The following is an 18,449-nucleotide window of genomic DNA, read 5'->3' on the forward strand; positions in this document are numbered from 1 at the left end:
GATGTTCTCATATGACATACTTAAATGGAGTTATTACTGCGGACTTGGACACGACTTTAGTGGAAAGACTTGAAACTGTCCCACCTTCATTGGCTTACTTACAGCACTCTGCCCAAAGAAAATTAAGTTTCATTGGGCAGTTTAATGAAGTTTTTTTTTAATGAAGTTTAATGTACAGAACACTGTCCCCCTAGCAGAAACTTTCAGGGTGTCCACCCCTTAAGTGGACACTTTCACGTGTCCACTTAATAGTTTTTTAGCCTTTTCACTACTTTGTTTATGCAACTTTCTGGCATACAGTCCTCTCTGTCTGTACAATCCACCACAAAAGTTTAACTTTTTCAGAGCACTCGAGACAAATTCTGGAGGGGGGGGTAAAAGCAAACAGCTTTTGGTGATTATGGGTTCCCATAGGAATGAATGGACTTCCGGTTGACTCGCATATGAACACGTAGGTATGTGGAAACAGGTTGAAAGTGTTCCTGTGCAGCGTTCCAGATTTGGTTTAGTGGCATTAAAACAAGGCACTGTAGAAGACAATGACTAGTCATTCCACTAACAATGACTATTAGAAATAAAGGCCTACCTCTAATGTTGGCTGGTAGCCTAAGCAGTTAAAACAATAGAGATCTTGGCCTCTATTTCTGGAAGTTAGTTTATTAGAAGTCGGTGAGTGAGCTGCCAGCTTTCTTGCACTCAGGTTAAATCAGTTTGTTTTTTTCTGTGATGTTGCTTTCAAAGCATCTGTGTCAGACATTCTGGTTGGTAAACATGTGCTTCTGTAAAGACAAAGACTGAGGAATGAGACTGGTTATTCCATCCAGTATCAGCTGGGAATAATTAAAAGCAGAGCTGTATCATTAAACAATAACTTGGTTTCAGTTAACAGAGCTAACCATAAGAATTAATGATCCATTTGTTTTACCAAAGCAAAAAAAACAACAGTTTCTGCATCTGGAACAGCTGTCAAACACAAAAGTAATGCGATGCAATTCTGACTGCATAGTCACAGTTTTAATCTTTTGTAATTCTATTAACATTAATGAGTCGCCTGCAGGATTCGTTAAAAGATGTCACCTCAAACAAGGCACGGTGGCTCATTTAAATTAGCCTGAACAAACGGAAGGTGGAGCAGCCATTAGCACAATACATTGGCAAAGGAGAGCCATTTGGGACATGAATGGAGATGATTTACCAGTTAGTGGGACAGCGTGTTCTGAAGGAAACAGGCGCTTTACAGACAGATGCTGGTTGGTAGAAGCTTATTCAAAATCTTTTTTTAATTGCAGCTCTGGAAACAATGTCATCCTATAGTTTACTCGTAACTGTGCATCCTGTGGCTAAACTCTAATCTATACACAAGTGTCTAAATTAGGCTTTTATTACAGTAGGAATCAATACATTTTCTCAAAAATCTATTGCTGGGGTAATTAAAAGCAGAGAGCTTTCTCATTGTTTATCTCTTTCACTTGCACACTGTAGTCTTTAAAAAAAAAAAGGTTACCGTTTGACAATAAATCGGATTCCATGGCGTTCGTCCAGGATGCGTTTGAGCTTGGGAACTCCATACGTGCACGGCCTCTTGAAAGGGATCTGATCGGGGATGCCAATTATCTCCACAGCTCCTGGATCGCAGGCAATTTTGCGGTAGGGGACAGGCACCATGTGATCTAAACCCAAGGCCTCAGCTGGAGGAAGGAGACAAAATATGGAATCAATGTGCCACTGCTGAAAAAAAAATTGATTTAGATGCTCTTTTGAAGTCTTCTAATGGTGTTTGTTTATTCAAACTAATACTGCTTATTTGCATGAGGAAAATGAGTCTCCAGTGGGACACATGCCCTCATGGAAGAGCTAATGAAATTAAATAATTTTGCTTGTGAAATGAGAAAAAAAAACAAAAAACTTTAAGGGAATGATAATTGGTGTTGTGGGCTTTCACAGAAAAATCTGAAAGGGGGTCCATTGAGCCTTAATGACAAATCTGTAAGCAGACACACAGTAACACGCTTTTGAGTACTTTCTAATAAAAAGATAATCAATGCAGATATGAAATTTCTTCTAGTTAAGTAGTTAAGCTGCTTCTTAAACAGCTTTGTTGAAATTAGCACTTCACTGTGGTTGTAAACGCATGTCATGTGTATCACTAACCAACAGATAACAGGATCTCTGCAGGTTTCAACAAGTCAAGTTTAAGCTTTTTAAGACTTTTTTAAGACCATAATGATTACAATTTAAGACCCATTTCACAACCATACTGACAAAAAAAGGCATTAAGGAAACTCAGAGGCCCGGAATTACTTGCAAAGTATAGGACTTTTTTTTACAGCTCTTTCACATTGGAATACAAAATGCTTAACCCCAATAAAGCCTCTTTATTGTGAACTAATATTTGTTGACGAGAGACACATGTGTGAACACATGCTGGGTGCGTAAATAAAAGTAACGTTAATAAATTTAAGAATTTAAGACCTTTCAAAATCGTATTTATGACATTTTATGAAATTTTAAGATAATTTTAGACATTTTAAGGCCTTAAATTGAAATGATTGGATTTTAGATACCCCGCGGATACCCTGGATAATTCAACACTGATCCCAATCTATCAGCATCCTTACATGGACTCATAACTGCATGAAGAGGCAGAGATACCTTTGTGAATTGCATCCTGATGATGACAGTGATGCCCACTCTAAATCAAACTGCAAAGAGAGCCCCTCCTCACCATATCTGCTGTTGAACAAGATCTGAACACATTCTCTCAATGTGTTGATGTCCTCAGTTTCCCGAATGAATGAGTCCCATTTTTCTGAAAGAACAAAAAGTCAAGAGACACCTCCTGTCAATATATTTAAATCAGTTGTATGACATTCCAGAGCCACTCAAAATATCTGTAATCAATAATAATTAATCTCCTCTGCTTAATGAGGCGGCTGTAGCTCAGGAGGAAGAGCAGTCGCCCATCAATTGAAAGGTCAGTAGTTCGACTCTGGCTTCCCGGGGCTACATGTTGAAGCGTCTTTGGGCAAGACACTGAACTCCACGTTGCCTACCAATGTCAATGTATCCATCGGTGTATGAATGTGTGTAGAGTGGTCAGTTACAAGTACAGTCCATTTACCATTTACTTGGTAAATCAGTGCAATCTTCTTAAAAGATTACTCTTGACATCTTAGTCGCTTAGCCTGTAATGGCTAAGGGTTAGCAAAGTTCAGCCTTGGCAGCTGAACGCGTAAGCCTGCAAATCCAATCAAGAACAAACACAGCCTCCTGTGAGATCGCACATTTTAACTTCTATGATCTGAACTATGGACATGTGATAGGAAATGACAGCCTGTCAGATGGAATGCTTTTTAGGCAAGCAACAGTACTTTTAAGAACACATCTTGACTTTTTCTGCTCCGCGGTTCCTTATATATTGGTATATAAGCTCTGTTGAGAGGCAGTTAAATTAATCACACTAATGCAGTAATACAAAGCTAGAGCCTCCAGACAGACTGACTGATATTCAGTCTGAAAACAAGAAGAAACTAAATCCTCCCACCAGCACCTCCAAAGCTCACTGATCAAAACATTAGGATAAGCCTTGAGTGGTGTTATCAATGAAGTTGACACGCCCAGCTGAGATAATGCAGAGAACACAACCTTTTGTAAAACTCAAAACTTCTTCCACTCTATAAGTAACTACCTGCTGGACACTGATTATTATAAATAATACAGACACGACAGCAGCAGCAAATCTCTTTTCCATCACAAGGCCACTGTGGAGAGACATCATTGTTAAAGCATAACTAACTACCGCTGTCCTGAAGACTACAATATGCATTAATCTAAGAACTTCACGCAGTGCTGCCTTTTATCTAAATGTGAAGCCATATAAGAAAAAGATCTGTGGAAAATACCGGTAACACAGGTAAAATATTTGATATCAGCTTGAAATGTTTCTATTTAGTGACGACTTTCAAAGCTTTTAACCTTTCATACACACAGATGTCACAGGGGGGGTTTACTTACTCAGTCTGTCTTACTGAACCTGCTCAAATGAAAGTGTAAAAAAATACCCAACTGCTTTAATCTTGTTGGTAATAGACTTGAGCCCACCTGATTTTTCATGCACAATAGAGAAGAGGAGCCTCTTAGAGATGTGGACACCAGGAGGGCTCTGGCCATGCTCACCAGGTAGTCTTGTTGGCTCATCTAAAAAGCAAATAAAACAAATTGAGATCTATTTTATACTCATACATTCAACTAAACTTTTCTGAACTACCTGAATCCTAAGTAAAAAGGTGCACATCCACTACAATCAAGAATTACATCTTCTTTTCTGGGTGATGTGTTTGCAGAGGCAGAGTCATAATGAAAGTCCAAACATGAGTGAATGCACCTGAAAACTAAAGGCAATAAGTCAAATGGTCTCTTTACAAGGAAAAGAAGCAACCTTTTCATGCTGACACAACACTGACAATAAGCCATCATTCTGCTTGCAGCCAGGTTGTGTTGGGTTTACAATAACAAGTATCTCTGGTTAATGCTGTGACGGCAGTAAAGCAACCCAATGAGCCATTTTACTGCCGAAACCCACACTTCAAAACATACACGCACAGCTTACCACTGTTGGCACTGTCCTTTACAGAGGAGCCCTTGTCTGTCCAGCTGCCCTGTCTGTCTTTGCCCATGTTGAGGAGGGACAGTGGTTTGAAGTCCAACTTGCCATCTGGGTGCGGTTTGGAGGACATGGGCATGCCGTACAGGAAGTTTGACAGAACTGAGTTGCTGGAGGTGGCCGGACTAGATGAGGTGACAGCCTGGGCAGGGGACTTCCCTGGACCATGGCTGCTCTGTGTCATGACAGCGGTGGAAGAGTTGTGATTGACATCAATGCTGGACTTGGCTTCTCGAGACAAATCTTCTGCTTGCCTGTGCAAAGAGAGAAAATCACAAACAATATGAAAGCAACTCAGAGGACTAACCTTTGCCTGCCTACATTTGCATTTACACCCATTTGGTAATCATATCCTCTTGATGACTTCTTATAAGACTAAAACTACATTTACATTTGGTATTCTGGAGCTCTACTCATTGTCTCACATGTTGTGCTTCTTCTGATGGACACATAAACACAACTCTGCACTGTCCATATTTAACTTCATTATACAGTGCCAGAAACAGGAAATGCCCAATTTGATGTGAACATAAACATGTGACAGTTGATATCACAGCATGCAGGAATCTAAAAGAACTCTTGTTGTTCAGAGCAGAGGGTTTCATATAAAACTGACGCCTAAAGTGCTGTTTTTTAATCCAGTTAAGATTTAAAAAGTCCCTATGAGTACAAAAATATAAAAATGAATCAGAAAGTGTTGGTCTTGGTCTTGTGACAGTGTGCTGATCCTGGATAGATGCGCTCCACTGGGAAAGCGACCAGCATCAACACTCACACAAATGACTGGTTTACTTGCTAATTAGCACAATCACAGACTAAATGATTTCTGCCATTTCAGCGTTCCAAGTTTGTAAAAGCCTCTTTCACAGGATTATTAACCGCTGTGCAGCTGATCTTTTTTCAAATTCTATCTAGAGTTCACAAAACCTAAATGTGTGTGCTGTTAACAGTTAATTAGTTGTAGAGGTTGCCTGGGTTTTCGTTTTCTCACAAATGTGATTACAGTGCTGATTTTGTTTTTGTAAAGATAAATTGTCTCCCTGCACTGCAGTCCTCTACAGAAGTTCATACAGCAGTGGAGGAAAGGTCGAACAAATGTAACAACAGACGTTTAAAGTGATGTAATGGTGGATGTAATCAGCTGTGGCCATCCGGCTGTGGAAAACCAATCCAGCTCTTAGCAAGAACCAACTAAGAATCAGCTCCAGCATTAGCCCTAAACCAGAAAGGGTCAAAAAGAGGTAATGTAGTTTTGAGGAAGATGGATGCTGAATGAGTCCAGACAGAGTTGGTAATTTACTCATAATCAGAAATGAATCATCCAGATCCAGATGACAGCAGATTTCAGAATAATTGTTGTCTGTGTTCAGTGTCTCAGAAGTGATATTAAAGACTCAGTAGATGCTGAAGTTATGATATCGTCTCAGTGTCCTCGTCACAGCAGAGCTGCTAAAAGTTAATATCAATGAGCTACATGTCCAACATACTCTGGTAAGGTCTGGTTTCTGGAAATACACGATTAGGATTAGGATTATTGTTGTTTTCATGATGACAGTAGCTGGCTCAAACAGCAGCACTTGTGATCCTACACTTTCCTTGACAGCCGTGGCCGCTGCCACAACCTAGTTATTAGTTTTGTGCTGGCTTTGCTTGTATCATCACCAGCGAAATTCACTGATTCAAAGAATGTAGAGTGAATTCTTCTTCTTCATTTGTGTTGTGGCTGGCAAAAACTCAGTCGAACATTTCCTGTGGTTGTGTATTCGCCTGTGTCATCAGCAATAATCTTTGCACATGCCTTAAAGAGAGATTATGTTACTGAACAAAAACACACTATCTTTGGCAATAACACCTAAATGCTAGAGTAATGTTCTCAGTGGATATTATTGTCAAAGAGGCCTGAAGTTGATATTTCCCACATATATAGACTGTGCTCAAAGAGAAACATCTGATTAGTCCCCAACAGAGTCAGCAGTCTCAGTGATGCTGGCTAGATTTATTAGTTTCCTTCAAAATGTATAATTAACAAATATTTTGCCTTAGGTCTCAGTACTGTTGACAACAATACATGACTACTGCAGCCATAGACAACATTAAATATTACCAAATGTGCTCTAGGAAGACTAATAATTAACCAGGAAGGCCCCCCCATGCTGAAATAAAACCTTGTCTATCCAAACTAATCCTCTACAGCCTGCTATATTCTGCTACCAATAAAACAGATTCCAAAGCAGCTGTGAGCTTTCAGCAACACACAAGTATGCTGAGCATTAGAAGTTAAACTGAAATGAGTTACAACAGCTGAAATGAAACAGCTGGTATATAATATATTACACTCTTAAAAACAACTCTTCTGGGTAACATCACTTTAGAACAGACAGTTTTCATCTCAGACTCACCTTTTTACTGTGAAGTGAATTCGGTGGCTCTGCTCCAGAATCTTCATCAGCGTTTTGGTGTCGTACTCTGAAGGCTTCTTCAGGGTCACTCCCTCGGGCAAGCCGTGGGCCACGACACAGCTCGAGTCCTTCTGGATCCACTCATAAGGCACAGGGACCAGGCTGCTCTTTCCGACAGCCTCACCTGCACATCACACAACACATACTCAGTGGGGTCACATGAGTGCCATCGGATAGGATTAATGGCTAAATTACAATAAGACTGAGTTATTCAGTTCACGTAGACACCTTAATACCTGAGTTTTGTTGTTGGTGGTGGTGAAGATTTCAACCGGAAGTGGCTCTATTAGCGATAGTTGAAATGGGTACAGCGCTACCTATCGTACTGGGGTATGACACGCTTTGTGCCAGTGATTCGATTCATTCACCGCCATATATCCAAGGATTACACTTGCTTAAATAAGGAGCATAACCCAACTATAGCTATAATTGAGTTAATCTCATCATGTAGACCCACTGACTGAGTACTTTGCTGCAAAGCTTGCATAAGAGCTCGAATTACACTGATGTGACCCTTCTCTTGAACAATGGCACAGAAAGAGATTCAGTTAAAAACACAGTGTTTGGTGGCTTCTTACTGTAAAGCACAGTGAAGACTTCCTCCACCATTTTCCTCAGAACAAAGATGTTGGATGGGGCATCTGATGGAGCTCTCTGTTTCCCATGCTCGCCATCCTTACTCACTTTGCTGAGGTCACCTTCCTGGTCTTTGGTATGGGCATTTGCTGTTGTCAGATTCTGCAGACACGGCACCCCTGAAAGCCAGATAAGGAAAAGTGACCACTTTCAAGAAGATTAAAAATAGCAAGTGCATATAAACATTTCAGATGTGTATGGGTCTAAATGACTCTCTTTATGATTTTAGAAAAGATACTCTGTATGTTTTAGTTTCCCCCACAAACATATGGTGAAATGGCTGAAAAGCAATGTGTCACCACACGAGAAATACTCTGACCTGTTTTCCTGACATGTTTAAATACATGTACACAAAAGGCAATTGAGGAAGCAATAAAAGAGCATTTAACAGTTACAGTCCAACCGAACTAAAAAAGAGATTTGTTTCAAACCTATCTCTTGTTCCCAATAACAGGCTGGAAAACTAATTCCACCCCGCATACAAAGGGTGATAAACTTTTACACTGTAATGGAACAGCTTACAACCTTTTAGAAATGACAGCAAAACATTAAGTGCAATGTGCAAGAACTTGTGGATGGGGTCAGGACTGTAATGAAAATGTTTCTATGCTCCATTAGTGTGCTAGTTCGGACTCAGAATTCGTCATTTGAAAACATAATGCTATGCATGGCCTTTGCTAAATGAGATGTGAAAAAAAAGAGTTTGTTGATATGTAATTTTATCTAATAAAAGCAAAAATGTGGGGCAGAAACTGCTTTGTAGATTTAATTATTTCATGTGGAAGTAATCTGATATTGAGCAAAACTGCAGCAGCTTGCAGTTACTCAAGATTTTGGCTGAATCTGCCTTTATGTGATCACAAAACTGTAAAATCCTGCTGAGACACAAGTCACACGACTTCTTTTGACGCAAGTGTCTCACAGCTTTGGCTCTAATGAGAGGGAAAAATGCTGCATCAAGAATAATTAATGGAAAACAATGTTCAGATCGGAGCTTACGGCAAAACTTGTAGAAGTCTGTTTGGATTTCCCTCCTGGAGTTGAGGAACACTCTGCCCCTCTCTGTTCCAACAGCAATCACGCTGTCCTCGTGCACAGTGACGCATGCTACTTCTGCATTTAGTTTAGACATTGCCATGCACTGAAACACAGGGATACAGAAGTCATAATAAGAAAGTGATTCTAATCAAGAGTTTCTTAACTAAGCAAAAATACACACGAAAACCTAGTTATGGGCAGGTTTTCACTTGACACATAAGACAACAGTGTCTCAAAATTAAATAACAAGTGTGTGATGCACTCTCCCAAACGTACCACTGAGTCGAGGGCAGACACTAAGCTGGTGAGGATCTCCTGTCTGGCTGACACCAGCGGGACGTGTGGCTCGCCGCGGGAGTTTGTCCTGATGCCATCACCTGTCAGCTTCCTCATCTGAGCCATGCCTCTACAAGGAGAAGGAGAACATGGTGAAGTGAGGCAGCCACAGTGTGACACATGCAACACATGTGGCCTGCATTCAAAGTGGGTCTGCTGACATCGCAGGGTTTGACTTTAAGCAAATGGAAGTTTGCATCAGGCTGATACTGAAAGCTGGTAAGAGACAGGCAGGAAAATGAGAAAAACTTTCATATGCCATGGTGCATGTTAGCATGATGTGCAAATAGACTTAGCATATTTACCATCCAACTTTAGCATGTTAGCATGCTAACATTAGTTTGAAATACAAAGATGACAGCCCTTTTCATGTCATATGTCAATGAACATTCATATGACTTTCATGCCAATTTATGCATATGTGCTGTAACCCTTTAACACTTCTCTTGAGCTGCAATTTGACCACAGGATCCTTTCTTAGGTACGAGAGTCATTTAGGGTTCCCCTCCTCTGCCCGAGGAGCAGAGGAGGGGAACCGCATTCAAACAGCAGGAATCAAAAGCAACATACTCCCAGGGGAGAAATTTCACTCACGGAAGACAGAAAGGAGATAGTATTTTTGAGATTCACCGAAACTTTGTGGTGAAGCTTACAGCACCACACATTTGTAACTGCTCCAGTATTTTTACGTTTTACTCTTTAATGTTTAAAATCCACCACAGCTAATAAAATCTGCTGTCTAGGCGGCCCCGACATTCAGTGAGGAGTGTTGGGAAGGAGCCCCACACTTCAGCCAACTTACATTACCTCTTTAAATCTGTACCTGAGACCCAGGAAGCAATGAAACAATATTTTAGCCCCTCAAAAAATGCCCATGACTGTGTAAGTTCTGGGTGCGGTTGGACGAAATGCGCCTCTGCTCAGAAGCCATGGCGGATCCATCCTGCGGGCATCATCCTGCCCAAGCGCTCCCATTTGACAGATGCAGCTCTCGCATTTCATCTTTATGACTTCACCGTAATGCTAAGGGATTACAGATATGGCACAGACAGGAGGATTCATCCTCAAGGGGCCGTAATGGGAAACTAAATTTCATCATGATACATGACAACAAAAAATCTACCCCAAGAGTCATGCTTCTAGCATCGCTAAAAGCTAAATCCATCAAAAGCCAGAATGGACGCCATGCCTTTGTCAGTTAAAGATTATTAGACCCCTCAAATTATGTCATATGAAACCTTTACGCTTTATCTTCACTCCTTGACAGATGGCACAGGAAAAGAGATATTGACTTAAGATGGTCCTCAAATTTCCAGCACAACTGCAGGTAGAGTACAATGGTATAACTACATCCTTCCATTAAAGGTTTCAGCTGAGCAAACCATGTAAACAAAAGCAGAGAGGCCAACAGATAGGAAGCGCTGAAGAAAAACTGCTCGGCTAAAGCCAGGAACTATGTTCTCATGGCAACTGAAACTCGTCTCCTTGGAAACTAATCTCGGGGCATTTGAACAATGCAGCTCTGGCCTTTAATCTCTCCAGACACTGGGAACCATTATACTAGCCTCTGGCAAACCCAAACCACTGACTCAATAGAGAGAGGACAGAGAGGTAGAGAGAGGGAGAGGGTGGGTGTGGTGGGATTCAGCTGCACCAGTCTGAACGTGCCAAGTCTATTGGCCATCTAAATCTGCCTCCCCTGAGGCCACCGCAAACATTAGCCCCCTCCTAAATTATTATGGCCTCAAAATAGATGGCCTCTTTCCCTCACATATTTAGAAGGCAAAGGAAGTAGCTGGGAGGAGAACGATGGGGATAAGCAGAGGCTCAGGATAGTGCCAGGTCAATTGCTCTGCATGAAGAAGCTCAAGCGTTATGTCAGAAAGAATATTGAACAGCTCGTTGTGTCAATCAGAAATAAAGAAACAGACAAGAGACAGTTTGTCGAAGAGTCAAAAGAAATAAATTTAAGATTCTTTGATGTCAGTTGCTGAATGATGCAGACTCTGTGGACAAGCCTCGATTACTTCCCCCAGAAAATCCTGCTGTCATCAGAGCCAATAGAAGAAGAAAAAAAAGAAAAGAAAAATCCTCCTACATTTTTGTCTTTTGACAGAAGACAAATCTGACCATCTGAAAATTTGATTATCTGTAAAACTGACTCTGGTCCTACAGAAGATTTTTTTTGCTTAGAATACGAACGGTCGAACCAAGGATAGAAAGTTCCTCAGTCAATGTCTTCTTATGATGAATGCATCTTGTGTGGTTCTTCCTGTATCTCAAAATCCTGGGCAAACTGCCCGAGTGTCATTTGGATCTAACCTTTTAAGAGAATCGAATAAATCCACTTTAATGGGGACCCAAAACGATCAGTAATGTAATGAGGCTGTTTAATGACAAGAGTACTACAAGGAAATATTCATTATCCCATAAAAAGGACAAGACAAAACTAGAGAGTAGAAAGAGTAGCAATAACAACTTATTGAGTTTTTTTCCACAGTGAAAGTGAACTAAGAGCTAGGTCTCCTTTTGGGGGTAAAATACAATCCAATGGAGCAAAAGTTGCACTTTGAAACAGGTGACTAATGTAGATCTTTTATGTATTCTCACTTGATCAATCAATGTAATGTATGTATGGTAAGTTGTAATTCTATTTTCCATTAACACTGAGCATCCACCCGCTCAATCCAACTAAGGGTTGCAGTGGAACTGGAGCCTATCCCAGCTGTCATTGGGTGAGCGGCAGGGTACTCCCCTCACAGGTCGCCAGTCCATCACATCTTAAACAAAATGTTCCATTCACCTGTGTGAACAACTGAAACCACAAGTTTCTATACTGTTCCTGGAAAAGAGGGACAGCCTTATACGGTAATCATTTTTCTTATTTTAAATTACTTTATTTTTACCCTTGTGGCCAAGTGATGTTATAGTATTCTCAAGAAAGAATAAAATTAGGAAAGTGCTCCCTCTTTAAGTGTTGCTCTAGCAGGTGTTGTCTCCAGTCTTTTTACACTCCGTTTCGAACATCGCACGCAACTCTTGTTGACCATTAAGTCCACCACAGGCAACCTGACCGCAGCTGTAGTTAAGAACATACCCCAGCGTCACGTCACATATCTTATGCAAGGTGATCTTGTTGATCGTGATATTTCCGAAGAGGTCTTATCGCTGTCTGAAGGCATGTAAACACATGCAACGGTTAACTCTTATTTGGAATAAAGTGGGAGGTCATCATTACTGAGATGGTGTATTCAGGAAGAGAAAATTCACCCTGCTCACCCACACGGCTCTTTCCAACTGTGGCTAATTAATCCTCTGCTGGAGTGAAGGCTAAAGCTAACAGCAAAGCTAAAATCGAGTGAGATTGCAAACTTCAGAAACCACAATAAATGAGTGTCCTCGGTTTGAGTTAAGCTGTGTGACGCTGAATGTCAGGCAGCTGAGAGACACCAGCAGGTAGAGGAGATGCTTTACAAGGGAACCTGAGGAGTTTTCAACAACCGCACCAGTACAGATGTTTCTTCAATGCTAGATCATCGTTTTGTGTACACAGGTGATGCGATAAACATTTGTTTACAAAGAAGAAAATGTAATCAATACATTTTGTTACAATTTGAGCACACACAAATAGAAACTTTGTTCATATATTAATTTCACAGTATCTATTTTCCTTGTGTTAAAGTGTTTTTTTGTGTTTATGTGCCACACAATGATATATCTAGCTAGTTTAACTAGTCTAACTGTTCGGCATCGCGCTGACCAGCACGTCACTCCATGCTACACTCCTATTATTGGATTTGTGACATACGACGTGGCAACAGATACACAGCAAGATGACCATCCCAAATTTCTGATACTGTCCGAAAATCATCGCAGGCTATATTTGGTCACAAGACCATGACATCAACCGTCTTTGAATCGCTCTCAAAGTACAACATAAGACCATCGGTAAGGAGCCACAACGAACTAAAGTGCCAAGACTGTCTCTGGATGACCATCTTTCGTCTGGGAGAGTCCATAATCGTGCAATGTATGCTAAGCATAAGAGAAAAGTCACACGGATGTCGATCAAGTGCAGCTTGAATGTGCAAACACAGTCCTGTGAGGGATGAGAAAAGTGAAAACATCTGTGTTGGACACACAGGTTGGACTGTTTTTCCATCCATGCCTACAACTTGTAGTCAGTCAGGGTGTGGCTGGAGAGCGACGACTCAACTTTTCATCACAACAAACAACATAATCCCTGTGCACCCTTTATCTGAGGCTGTAGCCTTTTGTCATCAATCATATGATGCTGAAATGCTCGACAGCCAAACAGGACAGGCAAAAAACCCCAAAGAATTCAGTTTAACACATGAACTGATTTTCCTGAACCAAAGGCGCAGATGGTTTAGCAATTAATATATGTATGCAGCCATGAAACCAGGGCCTTTTAAAAGATGAATATAATGGTGGTCTGCACTGTATCACCATATTGCAATTGCTGCATTGCTCTGAGTTTAAGTCGACATTTATGAACAATAACAAAGAAGCAACTGGTACGATGACTCCTCTTAAACTGTATTAATAATTCTAAAATGAGACAGACAAAATATGTTTTGTGAATAATTCAAATCAATTATTTTCTTTTATGACTTAATATAGCTTTTATTTGTATATGATCGGACTCATTTATTTTTCTGCCTTAAACACAGTGAGAATGTTCAAAATGAAAACTAAAGTAAATCATTCAAATTATTTTTCTGTACACTTTCTCATTCACCGGTGATTGTTCCAGTCTCAGCACCAGCAGTAAGTAAAGGCAAGATAAAGGAGGTGCATGGAGCCAATTTCATACAAGCTGCGGGAATTCAAGAGAATAAATTGGGAACTGAGTAATGGGGATACCTGTGCTGCAGCAAGGCTTTATGTCTATCAGCTCCTCTGCAGGGCTTCTGTACGAGCTGTCGTGAGAAAATGCTAACAGGACAAGTATCATGGAGTTCACATCACGAGAGTGGAAAGGAACTGCTTTTGAAAGCTGAATCCAGGAAAAAAAGCATCGATTGAAGATATAGGTGCAATAAATACAATTAACTTTCTGTAGATTGCGTGTGAAGTTCCATCTTGTCTTTGAACTCCAGTTTTCCACATAGTTAGAACTGACAAAGTTTTACTAACAGTCTGAAAAACTTTCACGCGTTTTATACAAGCTGTGAGCTAACAGTTTAGCCAAACCAAAAAAAAACAAGAGAAAATCAAACTGCGGTATTGTATGGCTTCGGAGTCACAGACGCGTGTGGACGCTATCTAAGTTAGAGCTGTTATTTAAATCTCCCAGTAATATTTTCCAGTTTGAAAATCACACCTCCACCCCTGTCACTTTTAACAATACGTGACTGTGGACAGATGTCAAGAGGAAATTAGTGTTTTATTTAAGTTTACGGTACAACACATTTGGAATTAACTCGTTAGTAGTCATTAACTGTCATCTGTCATTTTAAAATTGTTTTGCTTAAGTTTTTAAGTGTAGTTTCCATTTTTTTGAGCGTGTGTTTGAGCCCGCTGGCTTTGTTGTACAATTTAGGTAACCTTCTAGTCATTGATGGCGATATAAAGAAAGGTAATTTACCAAGCAGACAGCTGTATTCCTGTCAAAAATAAAGGCTAACACTCAACTCACAAGGTTACAGTGAGGAGTCCGTCGGAACTCAGTGAAGTGTTGACAAACAATAACCTTTCATGTTTCTTACCATATGCATAACTAATAAATAGAAGCTAATTAGCTAACGGTAGCTTAATAACATTTAGCTAGCTGACAAGCTAGGTTTAACTGTTAGCTGTACTGCGTTAGCCCTGTTGCTAGCTAGCGCTAGCACTTTCCTTTCATCTCCTCCCCAGTCCAAAAATTAGGTTATAATCTGTAATTTCGAAATGTACACACACAAAAAGATGCACTTTACATCGAAACACACAACGCAACTGTTCGGGAATTTCAGGTTAGCATCGAAATCTCACCTTAATTAGCGATTAAATAGCCTTGTTGCTGCTGTCAATCCCGGAATAGGTTTATTCCCCGTTTTAATCCATCAGAAACGCTCACAATTTCCATCCACAATGTAACTGTACCGTCTGCTAAAACATCGTAATCCGTATCATCACAACGTTGCCTTCAACCGCCCGTCTTATAACCTATTATTTGTATATTCTTTTCTGAGTTTATTTCTGTTTTTCCCTTAACAGCGCAGGGTGTCCCTTTCCCCTTTCTTTGTTCTGTAATCCAGTAAAATTGAAACTCATTCGCCTCCTGCTAATCCCAGCCCAACTCAACACCAGCATCTATTGGCTGCAGTTTACACACAGGATTAACGGAGGGACCTCTGGAAAAACCACGAAGGATCAAATTTTAAATTGAATAGAAATTATGGAGTGTATCATGTACATGTTACTATTCTGTTAGAGCTATTTAAATCACTGTCTGCCACTTGGCTGCAATTTCATTCAGTCAGTTCTGCTTTAAAGAAACCTCCAGTGTATGAAGGTTTGATGTGATAGTTGTGCAGTATCAAAATTATTTTTAGGATTAGGACCTGTCCAAAGTGGATATATGGCAGCTCCATGGATCCTGTGGCCATGGAAGTTATGCCATAGCTGCAGTTATTGCCTAAAATAGCTCATGCCTGTTTTAATGTAGGGTAAAGTTCACGTAAGGGAATATAACTATTTATAATTAATTTATCCGTAATTCATGTACATAATCCACTGTAATCATGGGTTTTCAGTGAATTTTTGGTGTAACCTCAAGAACAAATAGATAAAAATGATGCACAGTGGGTTTTTTTTCGCTTGATTTAGCAATCAATGAGTCACTTACTTAATCAAATGTCACCAGCATAACCAATCTGCCCCTCAGCAAAAGAACTGGGGCATGTGGATAAGAGCTGACATTTGCCAAGGCCAACAAATAAAAGTGATACCGGGAGATTAGAGATGATGAATAAACATGCACTGTCTGACTGTTTCACCATCAGGGGGCCTTTTCTTTAACACAAAAATTTGCCTGAGATTGGTAAATGATCTACAGTTCAGTTTAACACAGTGCACGAGTGGCTGAGGAATGGGTAAATGGCAATGGCTGTCGGCTGAAAATCCTAAACCAGCAACACATTTGTATGTTAAAATGTGATGCCGCTCTGTAGAAACAACCCAGTGTGCTGTAGTTCCCCTTAACCAACAAACATAAAGAAGTGACAAGAGTGTAAAATAAAACACCACCAGCTCTTGGCCACATTGTTAATATTTAATGACTCAATCTCCAAAACCACTGCAGCAATAATCCAAAGGGTATCAACCCTCAAGCTGAAAAGGCCATATACAATAACATCCAATGGAACATTTAGGCTTTATTTGAGCTGACCAGTGCCTGCCCTTCATACTGTGTTCAGGAGACTCGGCTCCAAGCTTGCTACACACCACTCACCTCCTTGTAATGTCTCCTGTAAAGCAATCGCAACCTGCGAACAAACCTCCTAATGGATAAATCAATATTTGGAAGACTTAACGGTATAAATGCAAACCAAAGCAATGTGTTGTTAATCAGGGCAAGGATGAGTGTAACATCCCATATCCATTGTTTGGGTTTCAGCTTCTGTAACAGCCCTTTAGAAGACACAGGAAAGGCAGTTAAGCAATCCAGGGGACATTTTAATACATAAAGAATAGGCTCATACGGACTGTGAAGTTATACCACATATAGTTGGTTCATACCACTATATAAATGGAGTCTGCGTTGATACAAAATCCACAGGAAATAAAAGAATGGATTATTACCGACAGGCAAAGATGCTTACAGGTTAAAGGAGAAAAAGTCTGGAATAATTCACAACATCCATTCTATAAACATCCTGTAACATCATTCGGCTGAATTCAGCAAGCTTCAAGGTTCATTACCACCACTCTCCAGTCAGAGCAAGGAGTGAAGTGCAATGGCTACATAGCCTCCTACGCAGGTGCCCAAAGAGAGGATATGGAGTGAAATCATCATCAGTCTGAATAGACGATTTTCTACATGTGCACATCTGGATGATACAGTGTAATCAGCTGTATCCATAAGGCTAGGTAGTTGATCTATGTTTTATCACTGGCACTGAAATAACCGTCAAAGTTTAACAACTGTCCTCGATTGTGGTCCCTCTGCTAATCAATAAACTGTAGCCAACCTAATGTTTTTCTTTGATTTGAACCAAAAAAATAAAATAAAATAAAATAATGCACTCAAAGCATGACAGAGGAATTGCATTGTTATGTACAACTCTTCATTTTCTCCATCTTTCTTTCTAATATCAAGACATACTGTTGCTCTTGAGCTCTTCCTCCTTTTATTCAGAATGGGTTACCTTAGCTTCACAGCTCTGGCTTTTGCACACTTTTTTGACACATTTTATAAATGATAGGCTGAGTTTCTGTTTGTGGGCCAAAAACATGAAAAAGCTGCTTAAAAGTTCTCAAAAAAAAAGCATCTGGACCACACCCGGCACATGTACTGTGAAAAGTTATTACAAAAAAAATCGTTTCAAATCCATGGTAAATAAAATGTATATATTCTCACCACAAACCCAAAGGGACACATTTTAACTGTATCATGTTTCAGACTCATAAGACAAGTTGTGGTTGGAGAAAAATATCTCGATTCATTTTTGCGTGCTACAGCGGGAGTGTGAACACAAAGCAGTGACAGGTGTAATGAGTTTGACCCCAATTCTCATCAAATATTCAATGGACAAATGAGTCACAAAAAAAAAGTCATCATTCATGTGTTGTTCTGAGTGTCATAGGCCAAGACACCTACAGTACATGGGATTATTACAAAGCAAATTAGCAAAGTAAAAGTAATAAATTAAACAAAAAAAAAAGCAACAGAGACCCAGTTCTTCAGTAAGTTGTCCGTCAGCAGTTTTGCTTTCCAGAATGAAAATTCAGAATTGTCAAAGTCTCGCCAACTCGTAGAATCAAAATTTCTAACTACTGTAAAGCATCAAAAGTTGCCATACTGTATGTTTTCAGCAGTAGTTGTACCGATAATATCTCTTCATGTCCATACTTTATAGTACTTTAAGCGGCCTTCATGATTGGCTAATAGGTGCTTTTTGAACAACAAATAAATTCACTTGAGATAGAGATTCGCTGTTTTGGTATTAACTGTAAACTGAAAAGTTTGTCAGGTGTCCATCGCAGAATGAGGAGATGTGTTGGACAAGCTTTGTCTGCACGTCCCAGGTCGGTCCGGGTCATGTCAGCGTCCACGTCTTATCTTTACTGCTTACATCAGTGTTGTTCCT

General features: G+C 40.1%; 2 protein-coding genes across 3 annotated transcripts in view; both read right to left on the bottom strand.

Moving 5' to 3' along the window:
- The window catches only part of gtf2ird1 (GTF2I repeat domain containing 1), a 35,922-nt gene extending 20,500 nt beyond the window's left edge, over positions 1-15,422 (bottom strand). The window contains exons 1-9 of the mRNA XM_072374893.1: positions 15,130-15,422; positions 9,073-9,202; positions 8,758-8,899; positions 7,701-7,877; positions 7,063-7,246; positions 4,610-4,917; positions 4,102-4,197; positions 2,726-2,809; positions 1,505-1,688 (exon numbers count right to left, since the gene is read on the bottom strand). Of these exons, the coding sequence (XP_072230994.1) occupies positions 1,505-1,688; positions 2,726-2,809; positions 4,102-4,197; positions 4,610-4,917; positions 7,063-7,246; positions 7,701-7,877; positions 8,758-8,899; positions 9,073-9,198 (1,301 nt within the window). The 5' untranslated portion in view covers positions 9,199-9,202; positions 15,130-15,422. The remainder of the gene's footprint in view (positions 1-1,504; positions 1,689-2,725; positions 2,810-4,101; positions 4,198-4,609; positions 4,918-7,062; positions 7,247-7,700; positions 7,878-8,757; positions 8,900-9,072; positions 9,203-15,129) is intronic.
- A 975-nt stretch (positions 15,423-16,397) lies between these two features.
- The window catches only part of clip2 (CAP-GLY domain containing linker protein 2), a 38,663-nt gene continuing 36,611 nt past the window's right edge, over positions 16,398-18,449 (bottom strand). For both annotated transcript variants that reach the window (XM_072374843.1, XM_072374842.1), the window contains one exon: positions 16,398-18,447. In XM_072374843.1, coding sequence (XP_072230944.1) covers positions 18,436-18,447 — 12 coding nt within the window. In that variant the 3' untranslated portion in view covers positions 16,398-18,435. The remainder of the gene's footprint in view (positions 18,448-18,449) is intronic.

Source organism: Leuresthes tenuis, unplaced genomic scaffold, assembly GCF_036924035.1.
Source record: "Leuresthes tenuis unplaced genomic scaffold, fLeuTen1.0.hap1 SCAF_21, whole genome shotgun sequence".
Lineage (NCBI taxonomy): Eukaryota > Metazoa > Chordata > Actinopteri > Atheriniformes > Atherinopsidae > Leuresthes > Leuresthes tenuis.